The sequence below is a fragment of the Condylura cristata genome, unplaced genomic scaffold (assembly GCF_000260355.1).
Source record: "Condylura cristata isolate star-nosed mole 26May11 unplaced genomic scaffold, ConCri1.0 scaffold00004, whole genome shotgun sequence".
Classification (NCBI taxonomy): domain Eukaryota; kingdom Metazoa; phylum Chordata; class Mammalia; order Eulipotyphla; family Talpidae; genus Condylura; species Condylura cristata.
Genome location: NW_004567105.1, coordinates 14,964,045 through 14,990,437, shown reverse-complemented (window position 1 = coordinate 14,990,437; position 26,393 = coordinate 14,964,045). Strand labels below are relative to the sequence as shown.

Genomic DNA, 26,393 nt, shown 5'->3' with positions numbered 1-26,393 from the left:
TAAAATTGAGGTATCACCTGCCAATTAAAATGATTATGAATGTAGTACACAGAGAAATTGTGAGTTGACAGTTAAGCTGGAGATATATGGTTTGTTTGGTTACAAGAATTCTGTTTTCTGAACAGAACTCCTTAATGTGAATTAAAAACCATTCTCACAGTTATGTTCTGAGAAGACAACTTAGCGGTTTTTATTTAAAGTATGTACCCCTTAAACCCGTCAGGTATTAGAGCTGTGCACTTTTGGAATGTGTACTCCACACTGGTACAATGTATAACTTTCCCAAGGACTGGCTGAGAAAACAAGGTGGTGGAGAATGCCCTTACTGTGCTTTAATGGTCACCCACCATTAAGTCACTTTGGATGTGTGTCCCCAACTGGGACAAGTCAAGTTATAGATTTAAATGGTTAGCTATGTAGAATAGCACTTAAGAGTGTAGATAATAAAAAGCTTCAACAAAAGAAAATCCCCTCATTCCCAGTCCTGTGGCCTTTAGAATAAGGGCCTGTCATCTGCACATTGGTCAGGCAGCGTGTGGGGCAAGATACTGCTATTATGAAAAATCAAAATCTACAAAATATGCCCAAGCCATTTGGTAATAAATGCCATACTGCATCTACTCAAGTGAAAAAATATTCATCCTCTAGCGATTTTGTTTTTGTATCCTTGACTAAAAGAAGCTCATGTTTGTTAGCAGATGGAGGTTGTGAGCGATAGATAAGTCGTCTTCCCACCTGAAATAAAAGAAAAGTATTTCTTAGCATAAGAATTTTTCTACTGATGTAAGTAAGTAAGTAAACCACTGATTACCTTAATTTGCCAAAAAATAGTACGGTTTAAAAGTCAATCACAGTTACGCAAAGGGCTTGAAACCTAGTGGATAGCAAACGTGCTAGGCAAAGTGAAGTAACAAATGGAGCATTGTCTTTGCAGGAGACAGGACGGCTGAGTTACTGGGAAGTGAGATGTAGGTAAAGCCCTCATCATAGGCTTCGGGTGTGGTCAGCCTTGAAAAGCACCATTTTTGTTTCAGACCAACATTTCATTTCTCATTGCCATAAGTGGTTTTCCCTATGGTTTAGGGCTCTATTGAACACTTATTGGCATTTAAAGATTCTGTTACACGAAAACTTGAGAAAAATCACATACTAATCCCTTAAACGCTACCCTTGGCACTTGGAGGTGTTCCCACCAAGAGAGACTTAGAGAAACCCTTATCCATTCATATACTCAAGTATATCAAGTATTACATACATTTTTCTTATTTTTTTTAAGTTTCCCCTGATTTATTGTTTTTATATCTGAATTTTGTAAATTAAATGATTGAAGAATACCCTATTAGACATAAATTTGTTTTTTCAAAGGGGCACTAACCCTGTGTGAGACTGCCCCAGGCACCGTAAAAGGTTGAACTGAGTAACCACAGTAACTTCCCCATGTTGACACGTCCCCGCCTGACCAAGTTTTGGTCAGTAGCTGGCTGTGTATACGGCAGTGGTCCCCAAGTTCCTTTTGCCAAGTGGCATCATAGCCACTGCAAAGTTAAGAGTGTTGTATGCCTCACACATCTATCTTCCACAGGATGACAAACAGAAACTAACAACGCATTTCTCAAAAATGTGTCTCTATCAGTGAGAAGTGACAGCAACAAAAGGAATCCTCAGTTCCTTTTCTAATACCAGAATTTTTTTTTTCAGCTCCTTAGGTATAACCTTTGGTATTCACACAGCCTGCGAAAATAACCAGAAACGACAAACCCTAAGTAGGTAAGGACTCGTAGCAGGTCAGTTTCTTTTTTTAGTTTTCATCCAGTTTTAGGGTCTGTTAATTCAACTGTCATTGAGTATCCACTATGTGCCAAGTACCGGGGATCATAAAACTCATTCATAGTCTAGAGAGGACTAAAAAAGGATTTCAGTTTTGGTGGGTTTAGTGAACAATTTCATGTGCACATGAAAAGATGGTGACTGATTCCTTGGAAGGAAAGGACATATTAGCGCTTCATAGAAGTTGGAACTTGGTAAGTACAGACCTCTTTAAAGATGAGCGTCTTATTCAGATAAAATATTTTAGGATAATCATTTTCTAACAGCAGTTACCATACTTCTTTAGAGCTTTTTAAGTACTTAACCGCAGTAGCCTGTTTGTGATGTGCATAATAAGCACTCACAATGGATTAGCTATTATGTAAGAACCAGTGTCCACATTGGCTTTGCAGGTAACCATCAGAGTGTCTGGAATTCATTTCAGACCCTAAGCCAGAGGACAGAGTGGCAGATAGAAACAAAGACCCTCCTCACCCAGAGGAGCATCAGGGGCCAGGTGTCCTCAGCGACTGCCCAACCCAACTGTTGGGCAGGAATCTGCAGTGTAAAACTTCTGGTTATTGGTCCCGGCTCTGCTGCTGCATTAGAAGTGACTGTGAAAGCCAGTTTAACATCTCTTTATTCTCACAGTTGGGGATTGAAAAATCCTGCTGGTTAAATATTTATTCTCTTGTTTTACTGTCTTTAGTTGATGTAGAATGTAAGCAAGATTCCTAGCTACTATTTGTAGATAGATATATACTGTAAATATATACATATTTACTGTATTGACATATTACATATATTTACAGTAAATATATGTAAATACATTTTCATATACAAAGTATATGTGCATGTGTACAGATATGTATATAAAGTAAACGTGTGTATATGTACACCTAAACATGTGTTTTTTCAAAAGAATATAGGTAATTTTTTTCCCTTTCAAATTATATTTAGGTAAAGTGAGTTTACATCTTTGCGCCTATTCCAGGGGTTACAGGTTCAAACTTATACATGTGAACTGTTAACTGGTTGTCTCCACTGAATACTCTTGTGTCTTAACCTTTGAGCTATATACTTGTATTCTCTACTAAAAAATTACGGGGAAAAAATCTCACTTTGTGCATTTGGAGCTAAAGAAAAAAGTTTTAATAAAAAGTGGGTCTAGTGTTGTAGCAGTGTTGTGAACCTAGAAAGTTGAATTATTCTGAAAGTAACAAAGAACCAGATAGAGACCAAGTGCAGCTGGGAGCAGGAAAGTATTTACTAAAGTTGGGTAAGTTAGGTAAGGTACTTTGTTTCGTAGTGGAAGCATGCACATGCATGTAGCTAAACTGATTAATAACAAAACACAAACCTTTTTCTTTGGTTGTGCAACTGCTCTTTGGAGAGCAACTTTTAACCTTTCTTCCTGGTGTCTTTGTTTTTCTTTCAGTTTCTCTTCACGTAACCTACAGAGGGGAAAAACATCCTTTTACCTATAAATCACAAAGTAAAAAAGACTGACAGTATTTGCTAATGAACTTTCTAAATATTTTAAGATCCCATTTAAAATTAAATGAAAACAATACTTCATCTTTGCCCTTACCATAGCTTTTTAATGTCAGACAAAATCTCAACAAATCCTGTTGGTGTTGAAATGGGAAGGAATTTCTTGTCACCATTTTAGAAGAAGTAAAATCTACCTGGATGTTAGTGTAAGCAAAAACTTCCTAACTCTCCACTTATACTTCAGCATTTTACAGTTTGTCCAACAGCTACTTGAATTTCAACTTCCAATTGGCCCTCCTTCCCCAACCCCCAAGTTCTCTATATTGAAGTATAATATATTGCAGGAAAGAATACAAATCACAAGTGCATATGAATTACACACTCAGTGAATTGCCACAAAAGTGGTTTATTTTCCAGTTACTATTTTTTGAATGGATCTTCAAATTAAAGCCAAGATATGCTATTTGTTTGGTTCTTGCTAGGGTTGTGGGACTATAATTACATGAAATAACCTATACAAACTGTCTATGGAGTAGACTAGTATAGAATAGACAACTTAGTAATAACTATTTTATGAACCTATAATGTGTAGCCTTTTTTATGCAAGTTACAGTATGTTTTGTTCTAGGTGCCTCCAAACCATGAGCAAAATCACCAGAAATTCCCTTTGATAAGAATAATAAATGAAGTTAGACTCTTGTATCACTACTGAAAATAAGTTGTAGAATATATTTCCTACTATAAAAAAAATGCCAAGTGCCGTTAATGTGATCAGTCATTGATCACTTTATGAAAGGAGTGTTTCATGCAGAATTTTTTTAAATTTGCTTTACATTTAGTAAAATTTCATCAAGAGCACCTGAATATATTTTGCACTTTTAATTGCCTAAAACTGTAGCCCCCATTCACCAATAAGTACTAAGCAAGTAAAAAATATCTAAAGTTAAACTATGTGCTAAACATACTTGAGTGCTTTGATATAGATTTAATTTGATCTTTACAACATTATGAGATAATTAGCATTAAAATTGCATTACTACTACTATTTTACAGGTAAACTGAGAAAGATTATGTGGTGTGTGGTCACAAAGATTATAGATCGGGAAACCTGGACTGAACATGTGTTTGGTTCTCAGATCCATGCTTGTAGTCATAGTACCAGTTTGCCGCCCAAAATGCTCATTTGCCTGTAACATGGACATTTTCTCACCGAGAAGCATTTTCTACATCACACCAGGAAGCATATATTTATAATCGTTGCCTCAAAGGTAGCAGCTACATAACACCCTTACTTAACTTGGTGTGGAAATCTGTAACTCAGTGCACTCTCCTGAGAGACCCCAGGCACGTAGGGATAGAGGGAAGGGGAAGTTCAGGAATGATGATCCTCATGACATTGTTTTGAAGAACAAATGGGTGCATGTGTAAATGCTAAGGCTGCAAGTGTTGGGAGATTTGCACAGAGGCAAACCCGCAGTGTGTGGCTTCAACTTTCAAACAGTTCCTTTGTGGGTTGAGTAGGTTTTCCAATGAAGGGTTCTAGTTCCAGGTCTGTCCCCTCAAGTGCATATGATAACACTTAAAACATTTGTATATAGCCAGTATCTCTACCCCAGAGATGCCCTTCTCTGAGCCTAAGGCACTCCAACCCATCCCAAATCGGGTCAGATGTCCCTGGTGAGCTTGCTGTTCACCTCGTTCCTTTCCTTCACATTTATTTCATGAGTATCTCCCACACTAGTAACTGAAGGCTGGTGTCATTCCGCTGTGGTAGTCCTTGCCATATTATAAAGGCTTGTTCTGTGTATGTGGAATCAGCCTAAAATAACTACTAGCCTCAGTAAGCCACTCACTACACTTTTATCATAAGACAAGTGACTGTACTTTTGCCGCCGTTCTTTGTGCTTTATTCTCTCAATCGCCTCCACATTTTCTTTGGGGATAGATTCAATGAGATCACTCAATTCCGCCAGGCGAGACTCTACTTTAACCAGCTTTTGAACTGGGTTGAGGCTGCCAACCTCAGCATCTCCAATGCAGATTCTGTATACTTGATTAATTTTTCTGCTAAGAGAGTCTATCAGTTTTTCCTAAGTTGAGAGAAAAAGGAGAACAGAAAACATAACATCTCATCATTCATTCAATAGATGTAAAATCCACTTTATTATAATGAAAAACCTCCTATGCTACTATTTCCTTTTTTTTTTTTTTTTAGGAAAGCTTTAATACAACAGGACAGTGAAAATGCAGTGATATTTATATTGTAATTGATAGTCGTATCATTGCTAGAGTAATACCTTTGATGATTTAAAAGTATGTTAGTCTAGGTATAAAAAGTAGCGATAATAAAATAGAATTTGGTTTGAGTGGTTTTGTACATTTATTCCCTGGACATTCTGGTAGAGGCAACATACACATTTTAAATCTGTTTTTGCCACTCCAGTGCATTTCCTTGCAGCCAAACATGTAAGGTCCCCCTTTTTACACTTACTGTTCTAATTGCTAAAACCATAATCATCCGGTTTAATAGTTATTTGCAGATATACCTCATTTCTCCCTAAAAATGGTAACTACCTGGGAGGCTGGAGATATGTCTTATGTTTACACATATATCTAAAAGTGCACCTTGCACCTGTCTGTACGCTTAGTAAATGTTTGCTGAATAAATGACTGAATGCATTCTCTCAGAGCAAAAACAAAAAACAAACAAAAAAAACCAGAAAAAGTTACAAGCAAACAGCTTCTGTCGCTCTCTGGCCTACTAAAACTTTTTTAGGAATTTAATGTTTACTCTCCAGTAGGAAGACATCACAGTATTCTAGTCTAAGCAGAGGTTTAGGCCAAACCTTGCTGGGCCCTGTACCTGGCTACTGCGCCGTTTTATCTGCTGGTGGAAATGCTGGAACTTGCTGACAATGTGTATCGGGAGCACAAGAAAATTCGCATTTGTCGCCAACATATGCCATGTTTTCTCACATGAGAGGATCTCAATAAACTTCTGGGCAAACTTAATCTCTTTCCAGGTAGCATTCTGCCCAAATGCCCGCTTCTGCTCAAGAAGATAGAATCACCATAAAACTAAGGACAAAGAACACTCCAGAGATGTGGTTCCAGGAGCCCTGGGCGCCCTCTCCTGGAACCACACACTCCTTACAGAGCCACCAACCTTCATCACAAGCCGAGACCTGTTTATGTCCAACAGCTTGTTTGTCTCCCACCTCCTAGACTAACCTACTTTCTGATGGTGCCGTTTACTGCCTTGCCCATCCCCTAATATTGACACTAGTTCCCCTTTATTCAGGGCTTCACTCTCCCCAGTTTCAGTTACCTGTGACCATCTGTGGTCTGAACAGGGTAGGTGGAAAATTCCCAAATCAGAGGATCATGTCTGATGTGTAGTCACAATGCTGTGTGATTCACCTCACTTCATCTCATTATGCAGACACTGCCCCATCGCATCCCAAAGTGATTACAGTATCACATTTTGAAAATTTATCACAGTGTAATTGTTACTGTTCTTTTTGCTAGTGTTGATAATCTCTCATTATGCCTAATTTATAAATTAAACTTTATCATAAGTATGTACTCCTAGGAAAGAAACAGTGTATATTGTATTCAATTGTCTGCAATACTGGGGTCTCGGAGTATCCCCCACAGTAAAGAGGGACTACTGCATAGCAAAGCCATGTTCCTTTTAGAAAACTTTAAGTATACAATCATGTAAAAAGGAAAATTAAAAAGAGAAAAGCAAAAGTTTTGTTTGCCATAAAACGTTTCTGCCCCCTCTCCAGATAACACTGTGTTTTTTTCTTTGTATTAATAGCATACTCCATTTAGAAAACTTTAGGAACACAGTAATAATAATAAGAGAAGTAAAAAAGGCATCCATTCATGGGCTGAAATGTACATTGAATTATGAAAAAAGAATATTGCTACAATTCGAGACACTTAAAAATTTATTGAACAATTTTTCTAAGAAAAAGCCACTTTACTATGTGATTGGTGGAAATTTCTGAAAGAGCCTTCTGAACACTAGGGAGATTTTCAGAGACACATGAACCGTAGACTTTCCGTTATTTCAGGATGCCCTCTCCTTTTGTTTATTCAAGTTCCTCCAAACAGGAGAAGAAAAGACAAAGAAGGTTTCTTTTTTTTTTTTAAGACAACAGAGTATTAGAGCATAAAAAATAGGACTGGCAATAAGGCTGAGGAAAATACTCACGTATGAGAAAAAGATGGAAGACCTGGCCTAGCAGAGCCCAGGCACAAACAGCCCAAGGCTTAAACTGCCACTGTGAAAGCTGTGTCTGTGCAGTCCCCAGAGCTGCCACCAGGTGGCGGGCCAGTCCAGCGTGCCGCCGAGAGCTGGCCGGAGACCACAGAGGATGGGAGGAACTCAGGCTTTTTGTCAGTGTTGTGGAAGACTGAATACAAGGGCTTTGGTTGCCTTCTCAGTGGGAAAGGATCTGACTAGAGGAACAACTGCCAAAACTGAACAGGGGAGGGAATACGGTTTAGATGTCATTTCAATTGCTTTCCAACTAGAAGACTAATTCTAACCCATCCACATTCTACTGTGTGCTGACTGTAAACAACTCTGCCAGTTCAACCTGATCAACTCCCTGTGTGGAAGAACAGTGATTATGTTCTGCATATCGAACAATGGAATAGCTTTCATTAAAAAGGAACAGTTAACTGCTTTGCAAAAAACATGGGTCATCTCACAAAATATTTTGAGAGAAAGATGTTTTGAGAAGAAAAAGTTTTGAGAGCAAGCCACACATATTGTCTGATTCCATAAAGTTCAAAAGTATGAGCGCCAACTGGGAGTTGAGAGAAGACAGGGTAAGATGTCAGCTGCCGGAACTGCAGCTACAGGAAGAGGCTTGAGAAAGGGTTGTGGGGGTTGCCGATAAAATGAAGCACCTCACCTGAGTGATGTGTGGACTTGCTAACCCTGAGGAAATTTCTTTGAGGGATGTACTTATAATTCATGCACTTTCAATATTATGTTGTGCTTCAACTTAAATTTTCATTTTAATACATTGAATCAAGAAAAATGTTTTTAGGGGATTAAGTATAGTGAGCAGTGTGGAAGTTCTGAAAGAATAAAATCTTCGTTAAGCAGTGATTATAGCTGCCAAGTAACTGGTAACTTATGAATATCAAAATTAAGAGCAACTATGTGTACTTATAAGAATTATGGTGTGCACATTTTTAGATCTGAAAGAATGGGAGGAGGAAGCTGTAGAATACTTCCTCCCTGCCAGTTTTCCTGCTCTGCTCCCCGCTTCTCAACCCCAGCATTTAACATCTCTAGAAGAGGCTAAGAATTATTGGCCACAACACAGATGTGCAACACATAGATGCCAAAATTACACTTGTAACCCAGACATCAGAGTCTTTTCAAAAGTAATTTTCAGGTCAACTCCACCTTCTCTGTTTATGGGTCTGTTTGCCTCAAATTTTAGGAGTATTGAAAGTATCCCTTTTTCATAGTCATCCTAAACATGGATGAAAGGAACTTGGGAAAATAAGCATGGATATTTATTTGAAATATTTGGTGTCCATCAACTTGAGTCTTACTGAAAACAGAATTGTGGAGTGGAAGCAACCCAAGTGTCATCAACAGAGGAGAGGAACACAATGTGGAATATAAATACAATGAAATATGACTCAGCCATAAAAAGGAACGAAATCTGATACAGGCTACAGTCTGGAAAACATTGTTAAATTATGCTAAATGCAAGACACAAAAGGACATCTCTTGAATAATTCCACTCATATGAGGCAGCCACAACACATAGACACAGAAAGCTACAATAGAGGTTTTCAGAGGCAAGGAAGACGGAAGAATGGGGAATTACTTAGTGGGTATAGAGCTTCTATTTGGAATGATAAAAATTTCTAGAAATAGGGATGCTATCACACTAAGTTGTAGATACACTTAATGTAACTGAATATATGCCTGAAATGGTTAAATGGTAAATTTGTATGTTTCACCACAGTTTTAAAAAATGGTGTAAAAAAACTCAGCATCACAGAACTGAAAGATGACTTTGTTTCTTGCTCCTCACACATGATCCTAGCACCTCCAAACTCATGGTGCTAACACCACCTAAGAATGTGTGTGTGTGTGTGTGTATGTGTGTGTGTGTGTGAGAGAGAGAGAGAGAGAATGAGTGAAGGAGCCATGGATGGTTTTGTTTTTCTAACTGTCCACCTTGAGTTGGGCAGGACAATCATATTCTAATCAGCTTCTCTCAACTCTACCTCCATTTGAAAATCAAATTCATAAACATAAGTGTGACGGTAGCCTCACATATTAGAATTTTTATTTCATTTGAGTTTTGTTTTTTTTTTTTTAACAAGGAAACCAATGTTAGCTGGAGCTTGTTGTGGGTCTAGAAGCTAACCTAATCATTCATTCAACAAACATTTATTGAATACCTACTTTATGGGGACACTACCCTTAACTCACTGGGGTAACACAGTTTCTTCCTTGAAGCGTTTGCCTCCAACTGGAAGAGAAACATGTAGAGACACACATGTGTGCTCCCAGAATGCATCTTTGAGGCCCAAGCAGCCCGCACCTACAACAAGCCCCTTGTGGGGCAAAGGTGTTGGCTAAAGCGATCACAGGCAGTGAGCTTCACATCTATATGCTCTGACTAAAGAAATGTGTTTTTAAGAGGGGAAAATCTCAGTAGATGTGATAATTAGAGCAGCATTTCAAGAGAACTCCAGTGCCAGGGTGTATGCTCTCTATTTGCTGTGTCAGCTGACTGTCCATCCTGACAAGGTAATTCCAGCCTAGGCTTTTGCCTCTCTCTGGTTTGCTGTAATCCTCCCCCCAACGCCCCCCTCAACCCCCACCACTGCAAAACTTAGTGCACAAGGAATGCAAATTATCATGAACCAGAGGACAATTACCACAAAGCATGATTACCTGAGCATCTGAGTTAAATTCTCCAAAACTAAATAGTCTGGACCTTAATTCCAGTTCTGCAGCTTTTTCCTCTTCTCTCACACAGTTAGCCTTAAGCACTCTCTTGTGCTCCAGAAGAAAATCTATGTTGCTATTTCTGTTGCAAAAGGAGGAGACCTTGTCATTTGTGGCTTAGTGAAACCAACCATCAGACACTTCCCCACTCTTGGCAGATCAAGCCTCACCAGCCTATACATTCAGTAAGCCATAAACAAGTTCGTGGTTTAAGACTTTGCCAGAGGACATGAACTCCAGAGTAAAAGGAGAAAAAGAAATGCTGTTTCTAACTTTCACCTAGCAGTGTTTGGTTCCCGTCTCCTACTTCCATGGCTCCCCATGAATCCTCCCAATGTAGAACAGCAGAGCTGAGGTCTCAGGAACCTGAGTTGTGACCAAACTAGTGTTCTGGAGCCTGACTGACTGATAATCAGAATAGCTGGAGATCCCAGGAAAAAGAGAGACTCCTGACTCCCTCACCTAAGGATCCTGATAGGTATCTTCTGATGTAGATGCCCTTTTCCTGCCCAGTCAGACCCACCTGTTCCCAGCATCATACTGTCAGAGGTGGGGCAGCATATAGTCTGAGGCTTGGGAGGGAGGATACTTGGACTGAAGGTAGCTTGGAGTCAAGGTGGGTAGCTGTGAGACCATGATATTTAACTTCTGAAAATGAGTTCATTTGTCCCAAAGCTCATTATAGTTTGAGCTATTGTTTAAAATGATTGCCATCTCTGGCCCCAAAAAACTGCCCCAAAAGGGTTGTGTGCATTTTTATCAAGGTAGCTATAAAAATCTAATCTCTGCAACTCAAAGTTATTTTAAGAAATTGGAAAACAAAATTTTAGAGTGGGAAGAAATTTTGATGAAATGGCTTCATCAAATCCTCCCCTTGACAGAGATCCCTTTGATAATAACCCTGATTATATTGATGTATGCATTATAAAATGATGTTTAGTTAAAAATAAGCTTTTGTGCTGAGAGTTACAGCCAAGGGGGAAAAATGTATGTATTAGCTTATCATCCAAAACAAGATGTGATTAGCCCAGTGGGTGAAAACTGCATTGAACAAAAACTAAGACATCTTAATTCCTTTCCAGCTTTTTTTTTTTTAAGATTTATGTATTTGTGCATTTAGAACTGGGGTACAGGCCAGAGGTGCAGGGGCGGTGAAAGGATTCACCAGAGATAGAGTGGGAAGCAGAACAGGCAGATCGACGAAGTACACTGCTGAGGGGAGCAGCGGGCAGGTCAGGAGAGGTCTGCCACATGTGGTCACCTCCGGGGTGGGGATCAAATTCATGCAGAAGTGGCTTTAGCTTCTTTAGTGCTGTGCTTTAACCTGCTGCACCACCAGGGAGGGCCCCCTTTTTCAGCTTTTAAACTATATTTATTGCTTGTAGGAATATTATGTTGACAAGTGATGGGAAATAGGGGCAAAAATTAAACCCAGTCTATTTTATACCAATATAGCTTCAATATCTTGCCCTGTAAATTTATTAGGGAATGGGCCCTCCCTAGTGATGGTGCAGCACTAAGATAAAGCCACTTCAGCATGAGCTCGATCCCTGCCCCATAGGTGACCCACATGGTGCGGCAGACCTCTCCTGACCCGCCTGCTGCTCCCCTCAGCAATATACTTCATCAGTCATCCTGTTCTGCTCCCCACTGTGTCTCTGGTGAATCCTCTCATCACGCCTGTGCCTCTGGCCTGTACCCAAGTTCTGTATGCATAAATAAATAAATCTTAAAAAAAAAAAAATCCCGAGGAAGGTCACCTATGAGGAGGCGGAGTCAGTGTCTACTTAGAAATCAATTCATAGAATAAATCTCCTCATTTTTAATGACTTACACTTTTTCCTGTATAAGTTTTTCCCTTTTATTTACATCTTCAAGGTTCTCATCTACATCTTGGGAATACTGTACCAAAGTAAGATTCTGCTCTTCCAGCTCATTGAGGACTTGAAGTAACTCTTCTGGTTCTTTAAAATAAAGCTCTGGTTCCTACTCAAGCAATAACAAGGAACAGAACATATCACACAGTGACACAACATTAGGCTTTCTATGCATATGCAATGCGTTCAGAAAAATACAGTGAGGAAATTGTGGGTCTGTGGAGACGGAGGGCATGGTGGGTGTGAGGGGGAGATGGGCAGGGCATTTCTCTGTGGGAGCTGGTCTTCTGGGGTCTAAGGAAAGACAAGGCAGAAGCAAAAGAAGGAAAACAGGAAGCCCAGTGAAGGTCATTTTCTCCCCACATTTTATTAGCTTCCAAAACTTTGTGGACAACTACACCCTATTTTAACTGCATTTAAAATTTAAAAAGATGGTATGGCTACCTGCACACTCAGGTTCATCCTGGTTACTATAGCCAAGAGCTATACATGTCCAGTGGTTGGTAAATGTATGAGAAGATGGGATGAACCAACCTAATAGGATAGAGTTCAGTTTTCAAAAGCATGGGAGTTCTGTCAGCTGGGACAACATAGATAGATGGACCTGGATGACTTTAGGCAAACTGAAATAGATGGTTACAAAAAGACACTGACCCTGTGATTCCACACGTATGAAGGAACCCAAGGCAATCAGACCTTAGGACGTGAAGCCGTGGTTGCCAGGGGCTGGGGGTCAGAGCGGAGATTAGGGGATACGTTTAATGGGAAGAGTCTCAGTTTTGCAACATGAAAAAGTTCTAGAGCTCTGTCCCACACAGCATACATGTCGTTAACACTACTCTGCTGTTGCTTAAAAATGGCCAGGAGGGTCAATTTTGTGTTTTGTTCCTTACCACAATAAAAAAGAATGGGCACTTGGGTGAGGTGTGTTATATTAACAACGGAGGGTGTTCTTGTTTTCCCTTGGGAGTTGCTGGAACCTAACTGTATTTAGAGCAGGGTTAGGTCTGCATCTGTCATGGAGCAATAACGGGTTCTCTAATCAAAGACTTACCTGACAGGCTACCCAATCGATCTGGAGCCTAGGGGAATGACCAGCACTTGGACAGGGGCTTGTGTACAAGATTTTAGGTGCTAGCGGGCTCCTAAAGCACTACTTTCTGATGGGCATTCAGTTTTCAAAAAATAGCTGCTAGGAAGATGAACTATCTGTGTAATCAGGGGGCAATATCAGCATCGTATTTCCTCCTGGAAAGTGGTGGAATATTTGCACTAGGAAATAGTAATCTCAAAAGAAGAAATGATCATTGATATTGTTTTCACCAAGGACAACATTTAAATCAAGAAATTTAATCTGGTTACCAGTTCATAGTCTGTGTCATCATCTAGAAAGAACTCCAAACTGTCTTCGGAACTGATGCTTTCAGCATGGCTGCAAAGGAAAGGGAGAACTCTGACTTCGGTGCCATTTTCTGTCCATACGTTCCTTTCCTCTGTGTTGTCTGGAACCTAACTGTACTACAGTGCTTTTCTATAGCCTGTTCTGCTTTTCAGGGAGAAGCTGGTTGCAGAAAACAATGGATTCCATACAAAAGAAAATCAGAATTATTCCCTGATCAGGTGACACACACGAGACTACAGGAAGGGGCCATATCACGTGGTATTTCTGATCATTTGACGGGCAGCTATAATGTAAAGTAACTGTTAAAAAGAAGCACAATTCTGGGAGAGGGAGTGAAACTGCAAACACAGGGGCCACCAGAGAACTTAATAAACAACTGGACAGTGGCTCCTATGGCAAAGATGCAGGGAGCTGGCAGGCTGTGGTGCAACGGCAGCTGAGGCAGCCATTAAAGAATTCAGGGTGACCTGAGGCAGCTGGGTGTGCACACAGGTGTGGCCTGTTCGCAGAAATGGCAACAACCACCCTCAGCATCCCCTTCAGTGGCTGGATTGCTAACTACCATTCAGATTGTCAAGAATACGAATCAAGCTTGTACTGTACTTGGAGATGGATTTCTTATACTCGGAGGCGAGGTTTCTTATACTCTTCTGTTGTTTCTCTGTTTAAAGCATCCAGGTGAAGTCCATGGCATCATGAAGGTGGAGATGGAAAGAAAGATCAGGTCATTAGAAACGACTCTGTGCCTGGTGTAAGATCGTCCCTTCTCTGCCTGGACGAAAACAAGAACACCAGGGAAAACAAGAACACCAGTTAGCAGTAATTACCGGTGATAATAGAAAACAGAGCCCTTTTCGCCTACCCAACTGGATTCCAACCGTAGGAATAAAATCAAAGCATGATGGTTGGAGGGGAGATGGCTGTCAGCTATCACAAGTCACAAACCAAGGACACCACTTGTGAAATATCAGTCACAATTCACTTTTGACCTAATCATCTATCTCATCAGAGAAAAGTATGTTTACCAGAGGAAAACATAAAAACGCACACGTCTGTCTCAATACCTAATCTCGATCCACGTCAGTCATTCCATCTCAGGAGCACATTTCGCCTTCTCTCCCACACACCACTTCCCCTCACACCTACATCATGTTCCTCCCACACGAGTGTCTGAAACTAAGAAGTGGGCAAAATGGGACTTGGATTTCTCCCCCACTGACCCATGGCTCCCCATGGCATATGTCCTCATGCTGATTCTTTCGTGACCACCAGCCCCTCTGGCCTGCTGTGATCTGTCTGGAAACCCCACCTGTCTCCACCCAAGTGCCCACGTCCAGTTCATCTGTGGTCTCATCTGAGAGACGCTTCTCGATGCCCTCAGGTACAGATCTTTTTGATTTTTTTTTTTTTTTTTTGGCTTTTGCCTTCAGAGCCCCAACCATCATCACTATGCTTCCCTGGTCCCGCTGTGTTCAGGCGTGCAGAGCTACATCTTGTATATCATTGTTTTGAAAAGTGTCTGATAGGTTGCACATTGGTGATCAGTGATGAATGCAGGAAATAAAAATAAAATGGATGAAGGGCCAGATGATGTCCATCCCTTTCGCCAATTGCCATCTTAGTGTTTAAGCTGATAACCCAAACACGTATTACTACAAAGCCTTATTAAGGGATGTTATTAAACCAAGTAACTTCTCTGTTAAAGATTTCTAAGAGAACATGCACAGCCCCACATCCTGCCCCAGAGCCTCTTAGAGGCTTAGGAATGTGTATTAAATAATTTGACTTCGCAATTGGAAAGAATTTACTTTCTCAGCCAATAGGCTGATGCTTAAGGCCCATAGTGGGATCTCTCCTGGGCAAGCAAATTGCACTGATGAGCTTTATCCTCACCATTAAATACATCTGACCGGGGCTCTCTGTGGTGGCTCAGGGGTTAAGTCACAGCACTATGAAGCTATCAGCAGCCACTACAGCATGAGTTCAGTCCCCGGCCAGGGAGCTGACCCACATGGCACAGCAAACCTCTCCTGTCTCCTGTCTCACCTGCTGCTCCAACGCCAGAGAGAGAAAGAGAGGAACAATACTCTTCGCTCTCCAGGATTAAGGTAACATGGGTATCATCCTCCATGCCCTGCTCAGTGCCCAGGTCCTGAACTCTCACCTGCTCTGATCTCACTTTCGTGAGTGAAGCCCCACAGCCTTGTGTTACCTCCGTGGGTGCCTTTTCCCGCTGTCAAGTCTTCTCCTTGTTCTGCCTTTGTGGTTTCCTCTTGGCTCTTTATCTTTGCACTTATTTCTAGAAATGAAAAATGAGGGGTGGGAGGTGGAAAGACACTCCTGAGAACATTGTCTTACTACCAGGTAGTTCCTGTGGCAATCTCCAGAGCTGCCCTATGTGACTGGGGACATACGGGCCACAGCTTGCCACACAGCTGGCTGGAGGGGGCAGGATGAGGAAGAACCTACTGTGGGTTCCCTGTCCCACACCTGTCTGTCATATGCCTTCCACCCCCTCACAAGCCCTGCATGGCTTCTCTGGAGCAAGACACTCTTCTGAGTACCCTCAAGTTAGGTGACTCGTCTGGGGGACTGAATCTTAACTGTGAGAGACAAATATTTCTGTTTTCCTTTCCATTTGTTCTCTCTTGTCAAACCCCAGGTACTGAGATTAACCAAGTGTTATCATTGCCCGATACTTTCCCCACAGATAGAATTTCATCCTGCCCAGCACAGTGAGACACAAGGGAACAGGGTTGGGTCATCAGGAATGGCAGGTGGTGAACGGGTAACCACCAATTCACCCGAAAAACATTTCCTCTGACTTGGAGTTAGCCAGCTTGTATGTGTAAATGTCATTATCCCTGAGTCTCGGGGTCAGCTCTCAGCCGAAGACTCTGCATGTTGTCACTATTCTCTCTGTGTGCTGTTCTGGAGCCCCAGTAGCCACAGTCTCCCTGGACCCCAGGCCTTTCTTTCCAGGTTATGGAGACTGGCGCACTCACTCTACTCCCAATGCTGCTCCCTTCATGATGCTCTGTTCTGGAAACTTCCCCTCTGCCAGCTTGGGGCTCCTCTATTTGCTCCCCTCACTAAGGGGGGACTTCACAGCTTGATACCTATTATCTGGAAACCTGCTCCACAGTTTCCAGACAAGAGGGCAAGTCTGGTCCTTGTTACCCCAGTATTGATGGAAGTGGAAGTCTTCTCTTTCCATTTGTGCCCCAACTTTGGTCGCTTACTACCTCTAGTTCTGGTTCATTAGCTAACGTTGTAATGCCAGTACCCCACTGTTTCAATTTCTGAGACTCTGTGATATTATAAAATGTCTTACATGATTATAACACGCACCTACGACCTCTTCATTTCAGAAGTATTTGCTTGTATTTCTAGTGAACATCAAAACCATTGTACAGAGTTTTTCCCAAACCAACATTGGGTTCCCTGACAATTTTTGGTAATTTTTTTATTGTAATTTCATAAAAATTCCGTTTAAGGAATATTGGCAGCAAGCCTCCTACCTCAAAAGAAAACACATTTCTGTTTGTCAAATTTTCAGGTCAGACATTTAAAGTTATTATTGCTTCGTTGGACTTAATTTATTTTCTCATTAATATAATTTATTTAGGTTAACACATTAAGTTAATAAACTATGATAGACTTTGTACCTATTTACTCTCTAAAACCCTTTAATAATACCAAATCATTTTGGAGTTTTTAAGAAGGGTTTCCCAGGTATACCAGCTCATCATATACAAATAATATATATCTATTTCTCCAGTACTGTTACTGCTTTATATCTGAAATTAACCTGGTTTCCAAATTGACATGTCAGAGACAGTTCTGTGTAAAAAAGAAAATATGACTACTTAATAAGTAAACATTGAAGTAGACTATCTAAATGTCAAGGGTATTTACTTAATTGAAATTAAGCATATGTAACTCACTTGATTTTTTGGGAAGGATGGCACCCACATTTTCTTTGTTTTTGGATGCCTGTACCCTTTTCAGTGCTTGCTGGAGTTGCCAGTGTTTTGGAGACAATTTCAACAGGAAAAATCCATATTTCATGTATTCTCTAAGAAGGAATTCTGTCTTTGTTATTTCACTATTCAAGAGAGAAAAAGGTGTGATTAGCTCTATCTGAGTGAAAGATGCTGCTTCACTAATCTATGAACAGCATAGACTTAAATTACATTAGAGAAGGCGGGAGGCAAGGGAATTCTCTATCTCAATTGCCTTTAACTTCAGGCTCCTGAAAATACAGAAGTCTACAGGCTGTTTGAAATGCATATTGGTTTCTAAGAAACTATCATGCAGGCCCTCCCTGATGGCTCAGCAGGTTAAAGCACTGCACTAAGAAGCTAAAGCCACTTCAGCATGAGTTCGATCCCCCACCCCCTCCACCCCACCCCGAGAAGTGACCACATGGTGCGGCGGACCTCTCCTGGCCAGCTTGCTGGCCTGTACCCCAGTTCTGTATGCATAAATAAATAAATCTTTAAAAAAAAAAAGAAACTATTATCCAACACCTTTGATGCATTTTAGACAACTGTTCTCCCAGCCTTACCTCTTCACCGCCTGCACCTCCATGCTCGCCTTCTTCAGCTCTGTTGTGATTTGCAGCTTGTTTATCGTTTCCTGTGCTGCACTGAAAAGTAACAGAGATTTGTTCATTTGTCTAATGTATTCTGTCCTGAAATACTTAAAAGAAGAAAGAAGGAGGGAGGAAGTGATTTCCTCAAAATGTAATACAAAACAAAACAAAACCAAACATTTTAAGAGCATCTGCAGATCTCTGATCATTTTCTCGAAGGAACTCTTCAAAAGCCATGGCGTCTTCCTGGAGCTTTTTTTCTGCTTTCATGAGTTGCCTTTCCTTCAATGCTATGAGTTTTTCAAACTTCATAATTTTATTTCTTTTGGTTGACAGAGAATACTAGGAGTATTGGAAACAGAAGTGCAGCAGGAGAGTTAGTCCACATTCCCAGCACCTTCTAGAAGTTTCATTAAAGGGGGCGAGGGGGCATGACTTACAGGGCTGGGAATTGTTTGTTTTAGAAGTCACAGACCCCCAAATCTCAGGCCTGTGAGTTTTTTTGAGTCTCCCAGTGAACAATTATGGTATATATCTCTGATTACTTAAGACTTTCTCAGTAATGGATGTCATTTTTAGAGTACACCTCTTGAACATAAGTATTTCATTGTGTGTGGCAATGCTCATGAATTTCAATTTCTTATCCTTTATTGCAAGTTTATAAAAACAAAAGCAGTTTTTGTAAAGGAACCTTTGGGAACAAGGGAGAATCTGGGACCAACCATGCTCTAGTTTCCTGAAGCATTTAAGGGAAATACTACAGAACCCTGTCTGAGATACTAGAATGTAAGCTCTCTGAGGGAAAGGGCTTGGATGTGTTCACTGCTTGGCACATAATAAGCACTCAAGAAATATTCTGAAATGAATAAACCAATCAGTTCAGGCAAGAGATTTAGGCATGCCATGGAAAAATAAGAGGTAGAGGTAAATATTTAGTAATACTATGCAAGAGGTCTTCTATTTGACTAATGGGAGAAAGAAAACTATTTTGACTACCTCAAGCAGAAATCTGTCTCTTTGATCATTAATAAATTCATGCACAGTCCTTTTTGAATCTGAACCTTTAAAAAAAATTGAAACAGAATTAAGTTTAGTTCATTTTCCCTCAAAAATGCTATATAAAGTAAAAATCATGTAGTTAAATTACTGCATATGTGTCTGAATTTTTAAAAACACTATATCTGACTTTTTTTCATAACTGCTCAAAAACTAATAACAATAGCAGCAGCCATTTTTTGTGTGTATTCATCAGACTCCAGAACTTTATGTGATACTTTAATGTCATCTTTTATTTAATCCTAATAGTGACCCCAGTAAGAGACTTATTGCTAGTCCTATTCAGCAGATGTGGTCACACCACTCAGAGAGGTCAAGGGATACGTCCAAGATCACACAGCTCACACACAGCACAAGAGGCATAGGACTCCGAAGATCAAGGTAAATGAGACTGAACTATTTTACATCTTAGTGTTTTGTCCTCCTAGAGATGAAACTGAAGACCTTAGGCTGAATGTGTTTGGGAATCACAAATGAAACTTATGGCAGAAAAGAAAAAGATTACAACTAGCTTTGATCACAATAGAACAAACCAAAGTTGCCCTTTAAGATTTCTTCTTTCTGGAAAAATCATACATATGCTGCGTATCAATAATATTCACCTTGTAAACAGTGAATACCAACAGAATGTGTACAGAATAAAATTTCTGAATAAAAATGTACATGGAATTAGAAATGAAATAGCCTCTTTCAGATGACCAGCAATTCTATGTTGCCTTGGGAAGCCCATGGTTGCCCAGAGCTGTAACTGACCTCCACCTCTCACTAGCTAGTTCCATAGCCTCTCTAAACCTGAGTTTCCTCATCTGTATAGTGAAGATACCGACTTGGGGAGATGATACTATAGTTTCCAAATATCTGCTGTCCTTCTCTGGGAAAAGTTGTCCCCCCTCATTGATATTAGACTTGACTGTTGCTCTGATTTTCTCCGATCTTTATTGCTTCCAAGCAGTTTTAAGAACCACTACCCACTTGTCTTTCTGCTATAACTCTAAAAGCATTCTTGGGGGGAGGGGCTATTTCTTCATTGCAGGATTCAACTGAAAAGCACCAAAGTTGAATAGTGAATAAGATAAATCTGTTGTAAATCACTGAAATTTAGAACTGGCTTATCATCACAGCAAAAATTAGCCTAAGTGGGTCATTAATTGTTAGCTAGTATTATTTTAGAAGTACTGTTAGAATGAGTTACTCCTTAATTCTCCAAGGTCAATAATAATGGCCATAATGATGATGCCACCAGGGAGGCCCAGCTTACCTTCTGTTAACCTGAGAATCAGAGTGGGATCTAGCCCAAATTTGTCAAATGAAGCTCCACCTTTGTCAGCGTAGAATGACAGTTGGCTCAGGTGGGAACGACTCTTCATTCGGGACGAAAAAGTGGACTTTTGGTAGACTTTCATGCTACGATTTATAAACTTTTCCTGGCCAGATGGAAAAGTTTAAGAGAACGTCTAAGATGCCAAGATAGTGATGTTTTCTTAATATCATGACCATATATTAACATCCTTTGCAGCAAATAATAATTCACTAAACAAGCAACCTCAAGTTCTTACCTTGGAAGAAGTTTGTCTTAGTTTTCATTTCTTTATCATACAAAGCTGATTTATATGAATATAAAACCCGTCAACTTTTATCATCCATGTCCATCACCAACAGAGTCTGAAAAATGTCTCTTTGGCTTTCCCCCACAATCTTGTTTTACCCAAAGAGCAGATAACTTGGAAATTCCACTGACTGGAAAGAGTTGGTTCAGTGGAATTAAAAACTTGAAAGGAAACAGACCTCCCCAGGAGACATCAAAAAACGAGACTTCTGACTTCGTGAATCTTTTCTCAAACAATTTTGGATATTTTCAATAAAACCATAGACCCTATGCTCAAACCAATGGCTTACAGAAGAATCAGTTGCTGAGCATTTCAGATATCTTTCTCATTCTAGTTATGATTTTTTTTTCTACAAGTCTTGTAGTCAACCTTCACCTCGAAGAATGAGAAAAACAAACCCCATGGGATCGAACCCAATGACCTGGGGTCCTACCACCTGGGCCGTGAAGTTCACAGCTAAAACGATGCTTCCCCATCACTTTCAGTCCTTTCTTTCCCCGCCCTTTTCCCCAACACACACACCATTCTCTTAGATGTATCTGCCTGGGAAGACTTTATTTACTCTTAACCGATCAGGAGCTGTTACCCCTCAGAGCAAACTATGTCCACACCACCACCTCGCTGCCACTCCCTTCTCTTCTCCCTAATTGCCAACAAAGACGGGCACCCTTTTTGAAACATCCCCTTTATAGGCCTCTATTAGTGTAGTTCATGAACTCCACGATGCCACTGATTGGAAGGTACATGATTACTTTACAGACACCGATACTGCATCACCTCCTTCCTATGTAAGCTGGACCCCACTTCCAGAAATGTGTACATGTGACTAGAGGGGTTTAGAACTGATGAAGTAGGGTGTGCCCCCAGTCATAGTGGACTATAGCCAACCAGAGCTAGTGGTGTACCAGTCTGTGTGATTAGGGGTTTGTGGTCATAACTGGTGATCACTGGGGCCCTCCACGGGCTAGATGCTGCGCCCCAGCTCAGAGGCAATGCACACACTGTCACTTGACCTCATGTCTTAAGCCAGCAAAGTTCATAAAAGTGGTGGATAAGAGCATAGGATCCTTACATTCATTGGGAGTGTGATTTAATAACCATACCTTTTTCTTTGCTTCCATTTCATTTTCTTTGAAAAGAAAGAGATCTTTGAAAAAGACCTTGTAAGGCACATCCTTCTTGACTGAGTCATCTTTTATTTTACCTGCTAAAAAGAAAAGGAAAACAACAACCCTTTTCAGACAGCAAAGCTCCTGCCAACTGAAGCCAAGCAAGAAGGATGCAAGGGTCTCCCCCATCTGGAGGCGGGTACATAGGACCAGGTTTTCAGGGCCATGATCACTGCCCTGGCTCTGAGCACAGTGCTCAGAGCTTCCAAGAGAAGAACCTGTGTGTGCTATGCAGGGAGATAAGGGGGTCTGGAACAGGACAATGGGATCATGGTTTGAGGTATTAAGGTGTTGCTTCTTTCCACATTATAAAGATACCCTCCATTAGCTTTACACCCCCATTTCAGTAGCATTAGACAGCTGCTGAAATAGCAGACTAGTGAGTCTTAAAAAGAAAAGCTAAAGGTAATAACAAGTGTTGGGGGGATGTGGAGAAATTGATCCTCATACAGTTGCTGGCAGAGATGCAGGATGGTGCAACCACTTTCACAAACAGCCTGCAGTCCCTCAAAAAGTTGATCAAAAGTGATGTCATGGGAGCCAGCAATTCCACTCCTAGAAATTTACCCAAAAGAAATGAAAAATATCTCCACACCAAAGCTAGTACATGAACATCTATAGTACTGTTATTTCTAACAGTATAAAGACAGAAACGACCCAAGTATCTGTTAACTGATTGATGCATAAACCAAATGCATCCATACAATATTTGTGAGCCATAATAAAGTACATAATAATAAAGTTTGTACTTTATTATCAGGTGAAAGAGCCGGACACTCACCCACCCACCCACCCACCCACCCACATGTTGCACAATTTCACATTTCATAAAATGTCCAAAATAAGTAAATCCATGAATACAGAACATAGAGGAATAGTTGCTTGGAGGGATGGGATATGAGGAGTGTGGATGGTGGCTAAGGAGCACAGGATTTATTTTTGAGGTGCTGAAAATAAATTTTAATTTGACCGTGGTGATAGTTGCATAAATTTGTGAATATGCTAAAAACCGTCCAGTATACAGCTTTAATAACAAGTACTTGCAAAAGTGAACCGGTCCACTTAATAAAAAGGAAGTCTAAAGAGAGACAGGGAGGGAGGAGCTAGGGGAGTGAAGTGAGAGTTGAGAGGTAGAGGGAAGAAAGTGGGGTGGGGGGATGCAGGTGAAGAGATAAGACAATTGAATTTCTGATTTTTGAATGGACTTTTTGCTTTTATTCATAAAATTGTTAATGATAAAAAGCCTTTTCTTTCTTATGTTTGGTGGTAGGTGGGGCATCTTGGCTTTAAACACCAATAGCTAAAACCAAGCATACTGGGAGCTTGGAGCTGAGAAAGGGAAAGATGGGAAAAAGGGGAAGGAAGACACATTCATAATTCCCCCTAAAGCACCCCCAGAAAAATATGACCCTGAGCAGAAGACTTGTTCTTGTTCCACCCCAAGATGGCTGACTTAATTGAGCCATAAACATCAGGGGAAGAGGTGAATGCAATGTGTAGGATGTGCCCTAAAAGAGGTATGCTCCTTCCCTCTGCTTTTCTCTTTCTTGCCAGCAGGAATATGGGTGTGATTGTTGGTGCAGAAGCAGCCACTTTGGATCAAGAATACAAACCTGTAATAAGCAAAGAAGCCTGGGCCCCTAGTATGAGCCTCCAAATTGACCTGCAGTGCTTATGTTCAGACTTTGTTTCTTCAAGAGAAGATAAGTGTCTGTTAAGTTTAAAGAGAAACTTCTTAACAAACTTTATCTAGAGAGGCCCTGCCTACAGCTGTTGGGTGGTATTCATAACAGGACTAGGCACAAGCAACAACTCATTGATTTCTTCTTTACCTTCAGAAGGTGACAAAAATTGTGATGGCATCTTGTCTCCTGACTCTGTCCAAAGAAAAGAAAATAAGAAAATAGATTTTTTAAAAATCTGTAAGCATTCCAAATTCAAACATGGCCAAGTTCAATATACAAGATTATTTTCTATCGTGGTCACTGTATTATATAAAGAGTCAGGTCTGTGGATACATTATTATTACACTGGAAAGTGGAAAGTCCCTGGCTTTTGGGGAGCAGCCAAAGAACACTGCCTTTGAATCTTTTCAATTTCTCTTGGGTCTATCCAATTAAATTTAGACAAGTTAAGTTCTTCTATCAACTATAGATACCAAGATTTCTGTTATAGGCATGTTGAAATTTTCAAACACAAATAATGTATGCAAAGTTCCTGTGCAAGGTAGGCTAATAGGAAGATAATTGCTTCTATTTTCTTCAAAGTCAATATCCAGAACTAGCCTCTTTTTAGTCCACTCTGTCTTGTGAATGGTACCAACAATTGAAAAGAACAGGAAGGATAACTGACAACTAGCTTTGTAAAAGACCCTGAGTTAATGTTCTTAAAACCTGGTGATCTGGAAGGAATCAACCAGCAATATCAGTGCAAATTTGGGGGACCAAATTAATGCACCTCCTTCATATTCTAAGCTCCAGGGAAGTGGAGAACAGGGTTTTATAATATCTAATCCTAAAGTCCAAGACCAACACTAAATGAAATGAACAATGTACACCACATATTATTTGAAGTGGTTTGTGCTTGAGGGTTTCTGTCACCCTTTCTACAACTCAAAGAAAGTGATTCCCAGTAAGAGAAAAAGTTGTTCATTTGCAAATGAAGACAGATTTTCTCAGACCCACACCTTGTAATATTTCTCCCACCTCCTTCCCTCCCACTTGGACAAATACTAGGAGAAAGGGCTGTGAACTGTGTCCTTGGTTGGTGAGTAGAGACCAGAGCTAGCAATTTTTTGTTTGCCTAAAGCAGAAGCCCAGAGGTCCTTGTCCTGCTCCATGACCTGGTGTTTGATTAGGTCAGAGCGGAGCACAATGATGAGGAAATTACCGTCAGCCTGACCTTTCAGGCCCTGCTGGCGTCAAGCTAGCTATTTTATGTGGACTCTGTGTTGACATTTTGACTGCTCTGTTTGCAAACTGACAAAATAACAGGAGGTCAAGAGGAAGGAAGAGTTGGGGGAAAGAAGTCAGCCAGTGTGAATCAGGTGATGGGAAATACTTTGTAAGTTAAGATGTACTATAGAGATGTTGATTACCAGTAAGTAAAAATGTGGTATCCTTGCCACTCAATAATTTAGTAATGACCAAGGAGGACAGAAGACAATTCTCACACTTCTTGTTTCCGCAAACGTTTTTGTTTGCATGGGCTTGTCAGGCAGTGTTGTATAATCCCATGAACTAGTTTCACTCACAGATATAAATTTCTCTTAGTTTTACCAGGAATTTGTAAGTCCTAAGTACATGATAAATTCTATGAAGGAGGAAACCTAGTACTATTGTCTGAAATCTAACTTTTAACTTAACTGGCCAGAGGAATAGTAGATTAAAATAAACTAACAGTACTAGTAATTCTAAGACTTACTATTTATTCGAGCTAGATACTGGGCTAAGTGATAGCACTTTCATCTTATTTAAAACTCAGACAAATCCATAGCATTGAAAAAAATGGGCAATGCTGTGCCCATACTAAGGATGAAAAACTGAGATTTAGGGAAATTAAACAAATGTGTCAAGGTCATAACAGTTCTTAGCTCATAAATTAACAGAAGTGGGATTAAGAGAAGTTTATTGAACCCCAATGGCTTTTATTTCCCTATAATTTCATCTCACCCTTTATATTCATAATCATGTAAATTTGCAAATATACCTAGAATTACAAAATGTAACATTCAAATCTTTAGCAGATAGAAAATATCAATACTTCTTTATGAATTAATGACCTTGTGTTCTATTTTCCTCTACTTCTACTTCTAAGTATTATTTCTTTACATGTTATACTTTCTTTTTAAAGCTGTGTATAGTGTATCTGAGCTCTGAGTGACCCTGGATTCCGCCCCTACTCCTCACCCATAATAGCTTCTGCTGACATTATCTATTTTCCCCCAATGTTATTCTTTCTTTTTTTCTTCTTGACATCTCTTCTTTTATGGCCATATTATAAAGCTAAAGCATATCCTCGCTTTTGTATCCATCTGCAGGAGTTTTTGCTTTCTGTTCTTAGCTTTTAAATAACTTTAGATGACGCTGAATTAGCTACTTATATATTTGTGGCTTTGCAGGCCTCCGTCTGCTTTTACATTACTTGTACTACTTACTACAAAGTACCTCCCTTTTGAAAGTAAAGTGCCTCTTCTCTGGATTTTCCACAAGCTCAGAGTTGTTTTTTTTTTTTTAAAGTTCAACTTCAGAGTTTTTTTTTTAGTTCATTTAAAAAATTTTAAGACAGGCCCTCCCTGGTGGCGCAGCGGGTTAAAGCACAGCACTGAGAATTTGAAGCCACTTCCGTATGAGTTCGATTCCCGCCTGCTGCCTGCCCCGGAG

General features: G+C 40.2%; 1 protein-coding gene across 1 annotated transcript; it reads right to left on the bottom strand.

The window, feature by feature from the left end:
* Window positions 1–496: 496 nt before the first annotated feature.
* Window positions 497–22,546, bottom strand: CCDC38 (coiled-coil domain containing 38). The gene is made up of 15 exons (XM_012735137.1): window positions 22,462–22,546; window positions 21,946–22,046; window positions 20,494–20,659; window positions 19,176–19,240; window positions 18,358–18,521; window positions 18,153–18,233; window positions 17,526–17,690; window positions 15,795–15,874; window positions 14,186–14,243; window positions 13,543–13,612; window positions 12,138–12,289; window positions 10,250–10,385; window positions 5,185–5,390; window positions 3,167–3,260; window positions 497–735 (listed from the first exon to the last, which is right to left on the bottom strand). The coding sequence occupies exons 1-15, from the start codon at window positions 22,544–22,546 to the stop codon at window positions 622–624; spliced, it is 1,737 nt and encodes a 578-aa protein (XP_012590591.1). The 3' UTR covers window positions 497–621.
* Window positions 22,547–26,393: the final 3,847 nt, after the last annotated feature.

Excerpts from the sequence above, each read along its gene's own strand:
- CCDC38 (XM_012735137.1), bottom strand. The coding sequence starts at position 22,546 with ATGACATCACTTTTGATCAACTTTTTGAGGGACTGCAGGCTGTTTGTG. Across the intron at positions 22,047-22,461 it reads CTGCATCTCTGCCAGCAACT|GTAAAATAAAAGATGACTCA; the intron begins GTATGAGGATCA and ends TCTTTTTAGCAG. Across the intron at positions 10,386-12,137 it reads AAACTTATACAGGAAAAAGT|AAATAGCAACATAGATTTTC; the intron begins GTAAGTCATTAA and ends CTTTTGCAACAG.